Below are 5,344 nucleotides of genomic sequence, written 5' to 3' on the forward strand. Positions count from 1 at the left end.
CGTGGAGCATGTGGGAGCCAACATGGGTATCCAGATCCCGCTGTTGGTTATTGACCGGAGAGGCTTCTCGGTCATGTCTGCATGTCTCCCGAACCCGTAGGGTCTACACACTTAAGGTTCGGTGACGCTAGGGTTGTAGAGATATTAGCACACGGTAACTCGAAAGTTGTTCGGAGTCCCGGATGAGAACCCGGACATCACGAGGAGTTCCGGAATGGTCCGGAGGTAAAGATTTATATATAGGAAGTCCAGTTTCGGCCATCGGGAAGGTTTCGGGGGTCACCGGTATTGTACCGGGACCACCGGAAGGGTCCCGGGGGTCCACCGGGTGGGGCCACCTATCCCGGAGGGCCCCATGGGCTGAAGTGGGAGGGGAACCAGCCCCTAGTGGGCTGGTGCACCCCCCCTTGGGCCTCCCCTGCGCCTAGGGTTAGAAATCCTAGGGGTGGGGTGCGCCACCCTTGCCTTGGGGGCCACTCCACCCTTGGCCGCCGCCCCCCTAGGAGATCCCATCTCCTAGGGCCGGCGCCCCCCCTTGGGGAGCCTATATAAAGGGGGGGAGGGAGGGGCAGCCGCACCCTTGACTCTTGGCGCCTCCCTGTCCCCTGCTACACCTCTCCCTCTCGCAGTAGAACGGCGAAGCCCTGCTGCGATGACTCCTGCATCCACCACCACGCCGTCGTGCTGCTGGATCTTCATCTACCTCTCCTCCCTCCTTGCTGGATCAAGAAGGAGGAGACGTCACGCTGACCGTACGTGTGTTGAACACGGAGGTGCCGTCCGTTCGGCGCTAGGATCTCCGGTGATTTGGATCACGTCGAGTACGACTTCCTCATCCCCGTTCTTTGAACGCTTCCGCGTGTGATCTACAAAGGTATGTAGATGCAATCCGATCACTCGTTGCTAGATGAACTCATAGATGGATCTTGGTGAAACCGTAGGAAAATTTTTGTTTTCTGCAACGTTCCCCAACAAATACAATATTTGCGAATAGAAGAATACAACAATCAAAATGGTAGCACATGAGAAAAATATATGATCGAGCAATTATTTTAAGCCATCAGTAAAAGAAGGCATTTTTTCGGCCTTCCCATCCGTTGGTCCACACATCCATAAAAAAAGCCATTTATTCTCAAAAGTTTTAAAGTAAGTATCTCCATCTGCATACAACCAATGAGAAGAACTGAAGAAGCAAGATATTTATGCTAGCATGATAATAATGCTATGCCTTCATCAGAACTTCATACACTTCAGATTTCACCATCCCAAAAATCCTCCACGGTTTTGTAAATACCTTGCGGGTGAACTACAAATTCAGCTCTTAGAGTCTTAATCTGCATACAAAGGACCAAAACAATCTCAATAGCCAATATCAGAGGTAATTCTATAGATTGACGCACTATGTTTCTAAAAAAATAGTGATACAAAACATTAATGTTTTTAAGATTTTTTTTGGAAGGACAAAACATTGCATATTACCATCAAGGTGTGCTAAGCCAATATAACCAACATAATAAAAATAGGAAGGACCATTTGCAATTTTGCATGGAGGAAAATAGAGGAGTTTATTCATGCCTGTGGGATTTCAGAGAACTTTGACATCAAATCTTCAGGAATAGACCAGTCCAATATGTTAAAGTTCTCCTTTATCCTTGTTTCATTGATGCTTTTTGGAAGCACACTCTGACCCATTTGAAGGCCCCAGCGTAGAGCAACCTGTGCAGGACTTCTCTGCAACTTCTCGGCAATAGAGATGACAATAGGGTTGCTAAGAAAGCTTGGACCCGTGAACGCAGGTGATCCAGGCCTACCTAAGGGTGAATATGCCTGCCAAAATGAAAGTAAAAAAATTATTGAACAACCTAGAGTAAACTAACCAAGGGAGAAGTGATTTTCAAGAGAAGAACCTAAAGTAAACTAACCAGGGGAAGTGTTTTTCAAGAAACTTTGGCAGTATCTTATTGAAAAAGAAGAAGAAGAAGAGGGAAAACTACTGGTCCATTAGTGATGTTCGAAACTTACAGAAAGATGAACACCATTTGACTCGCAAAGTTCGCGGAGTTTCATTTGCTGCCAACCTGGATGGGACTCAACCTGGTTGACAGCAGGAGTTACTCTAGCAATGGCAAGCAAATCCTCCATCCTCTTACAAGAAAAGTTGCTCACGCCGATTGCACGAGCCTTGCCGGAGTCGTATAACTTCTCCATCGCCCCCCATGTAGCAGGGACATCAAGAGTAATATAGTTTTCAGCGGTTCGGACAGCTCCTTTATTAGTTCGGACTGGAGCGTGGATCTGCACAATATATTTTTTCAAAAAGGCATTCATACAGTTAAAGCAACTTTTACTTCACACTAAGCTCAGGAATGCACTTCATTCAGTTAAAACAACACTTCATCGTTCAGTAAATGTAATACTATTAGGTTTTGTTTGACCCTCTCAATCTTTTACGCCAAAGAAGCTGCTTAGAGGTGAGTCATATTTGTACTTTCGGTACTGCGTGGGGGAACAGGCATATCACAGTAGATTCACTGTTAAATGGATAGACAATCAAGCATAGAAATTTACAAGGAACAGGTCTAAGTACTCCAGTTGCAAATCTTCAAGAGTAGTGTCAATGCCCTCTGGCACATCTTCTGGGGCGTGATTACCAGACCTGCAAAATCCAAAACATCTTTTGACAACACGGCGCTGCAAATTACATACAAATGATGAAACTAGGGTAAAAAGGAATGAAGCCTAACCACAACTTAGAAGAGATAAACAAATCTTCACGCTTAACCACATAATCCTCAAACAGTTTCTTCAGAGCCAAACCAATCTATAAAAGGTGTAGATTGAATTCGCTGGGTTATATGAAAAAACATAACGGTTACAGTCTTACAGATGGACAGTTTTGTGTAGCAGAAATTACTTCAGATAAAAATAATAATGATGTCATGAGTGTCATACTCTGATGACTAACCACCAACATTTCATGAGCCTATCATTTTCCTGATCTTATAGAAAGCTATGGCTCAAGTATTACCTCCTTCTCATTGCGGTACGCTGGAGCGCAATCAATATGCCGATATCCAGCCTGCATTGTAAGTGCATCAAATTGTTAGACTTGGGTGAGATAGTATATAGTTTCATGTTTCAAGCTTAAGATTATATGGTACGCTTCAGTAGCATTTTCCAGAGCTTAAATCCAGTGGCGGAGCTTCGGTAGAAAAGAGGAAGGGCGAAAGAGAATGCAAAAGTATAATTTAGCGAGAATAGAAGCAAAAAGTGCCAAAAACTAAGTGTTCGTAGGCTAAACTGATGGAATTTTGGAACCATAGAGATAACCTCATAACCAATTTCCTGGAAAAAGAACTTATAACCAATTGTGTTGCTTGCTGTATGTACACCCCGCTCCAGATTAAATCACACACAATTTGTAGCGTGTGAGCACTTCAAGTCCGACTAAGATTCGAATTTAAGAATGGGATGCTCGTTGTTCAGAAGGTGAAGTGCGAGGTTATGAAGCGAGGTGCACGCAGATTGACACAAACCGACCTTAGCTCAGTTGGTAGAGCGGAGGACTGTAGTCGTTGCAGATAAATCCTTAGGTCACTGGTTCGAATCCGGTAGGTTGGATAACATTTTTATTTTTGCGATTTTTTAGCCAAACAACAGGAAAGTGCCCAGGTACACAGGCCTAAAATCTGAATTGAACAAATCTTACAATCTACAAAGCTTATCTGGATCAATTAACAGAGAAAATCTGTACAGATTCCATTAAAGAACCTTGAATCCGGTAGGTTGGATAACATTTTTATTTTTGCGATTTTTTTGGCAAACAACAGGAAAGTGCCCAGGTACACAGGCCTAAAATCTGAATTGAACAAATCTTACAATCTACAAAGCTTATCTGGATCAATTAACAGAGAAAATCTGTACAGATTCCATTAAAGAACCTTGAATCCGGTAGGTCGGATAACATTTTTATTTTTGCGATTTTTTTGGCAAACAACAGGAAAGTGCCCAGGTACACAGGCCTAAAATCTGAATTGAACAAATCTTACAATCTACAAAGCTTATCTGGATCAATTAACAGAGAAAATCTGTACAGATTCCATTAAAGAACCTTGAATCCGGTAGGTCGGATAACATTTTTTATTTTTGCGATTTTTTAGCCAAACAACAGGAAAGTGCCCAGATACACAGGCCTAAAATCTGAATTGAACAAATCTTACAATCTACAAAGCTTATCTGGATCAATTAACAGAGAAAATCTGTACAGATTCATTAAAGAACCTTGAATCCGGTAGGTCGGATAACATTTTTATTTTTGCGATTTTTTAGCCAAACAACAGGAAAGTGCCCAGGTACACAGGCCTAAAATCTGAATTGAACAAATCTTACAATCTACAAAGCTTATCTGGATCAATTAACAGAGAAAATCTGTACAGATTCCATTAAAGAACCTTGAATCCGGTAGGTCGGATAACATTTTTATTTTTGCGATTTTTTAGCCAAACAACAGGAAAGTGCCCAGGTACACAGGCCTAAAATCTGAATTGAACAAATCTTACAATCTACAAAGCTTATCTGGATCAATTAACAGAGAAAATCTGTACAGATTCTATTAAAGAACCTTGATGGCAGCGTAGACGGCCTCCCCGACGGTCCCGGGCTCTGTTTTCGCCGTGCCGAGGCCAACTGACGGTATTCTTGCTCCGGTGTTGAGGACGAAGGATTCGGCCATCTCTCCAAAAGCCTGCTAGAGATCAAAGAACAAGCAGGTATAAAGATGCTTAGGCACGGAAGATAACAACAGAGGGATCACGAGGGTCCTTCAGAGTTCAAGCTGAGAATAATTATACTACTGCGCTGATGCATAGTGAAATTAATCCTCACGGAAAAACAGACGAATGATGGGTGGTTACCTGTGATTGGATTGGAGTGGAAGCTGATCGATCCACGCGGGCATGCGACAAGGCGGAGAGCGGCGATCAAGCGGCCGGTGGAGTTCTTTTTGCTGGACCTGCCGGCCTAGGTTTTTTATAGGGTGTGTCTAAGGCACATCTAGATGTGCTCTAGTTATTGCACATGTAAAGTAAGTGAGTCAAGCATAAAGAGGAAAAAAATAATATCCGCACGCATCTCGACGTAAGATCAATGACATAGAACTTAGATGTGCAATACTTATGGCACATCTAGATGTGCTCTAGCAAAACTGTTTTTTTTATATTCCCGTGCCAAGTTTTATTAGCACAAAGTTGTAATGATGAGTTCTACGATGCAATACTGTCTTTTTTCCGAACACAGTATAAACGCAAACGCTCGTACATACGCACGCACCACACCCTATTCTATG

At 42.9% G+C, this 5,344-nt stretch overlaps 1 protein-coding gene and 1 non-coding gene across 3 annotated transcripts; one reads left to right on the forward strand and one right to left on the reverse strand.

Annotated features, from left to right (window-relative positions):
• Positions 1 to 1,025: 1,025 nt before the first annotated feature.
• On the reverse strand, positions 1,026 to 5,051 carry LOC125520447 (NADPH-dependent aldo-keto reductase, chloroplastic-like). Of its 2 annotated transcripts, none has more exons than XM_048685382.1 (8): positions 4,914 to 5,051; positions 4,622 to 4,744; positions 3,029 to 3,079; positions 2,745 to 2,821; positions 2,569 to 2,656; positions 2,023 to 2,295; positions 1,576 to 1,827; positions 1,026 to 1,334 (listed from the first exon to the last, which is right to left on the reverse strand). In XM_048685382.1, exons 2-8 carry the CDS (start codon positions 4,730 to 4,732, stop codon positions 1,251 to 1,253), a joined length of 936 nt encoding a protein of 311 aa, XP_048541339.1. In that variant the 5' UTR covers positions 4,733 to 4,744; positions 4,914 to 5,051; the 3' UTR covers positions 1,026 to 1,250. The 2 variants fall into 2 exon arrangements, with proteins under 2 accessions (XP_048541339.1, XP_048541335.1); XM_048685378.1 differs by having other exon boundaries at positions 4,622 to 4,747; positions 4,914 to 5,029.
• Positions 3,536 to 3,621, forward strand: TRNAY-GUA. The gene is given in 2 exon segments: positions 3,536 to 3,572; positions 3,586 to 3,621. It is a non-coding gene; the product is annotated as a tRNA-Tyr (tRNA).
• Positions 5,052 to 5,344: the final 293 nt, after the last annotated feature.

This window comes from Triticum urartu, chromosome 1 (assembly GCF_003073215.2).
Source record: "Triticum urartu cultivar G1812 chromosome 1, Tu2.1, whole genome shotgun sequence".
Taxonomy (NCBI): Eukaryota; Viridiplantae; Streptophyta; class Magnoliopsida; order Poales; family Poaceae; genus Triticum; species Triticum urartu.

Coding starts and splice junctions, on each gene's coding strand:
- LOC125520447 (XM_048685382.1), bottom strand. CDS start 4,732: ATGGCCGAATCCTTCGTCCTCAACACCGGAGCAAGAATACCGTCAGTT. Junction 2,822..3,028: donor CGTACCGCAATGAGAAGGAG/GTAATACTTGAG, acceptor CACCTTTTATAG/ATTGGTTTGGCTCTGAAGAA. Junction 1,335..1,575: donor AGTTCTCTGAAATCCCACAG/GCATGAATAAAC, acceptor CTTTGTATGCAG/ATTAAGACTCTAAGAGCTGA.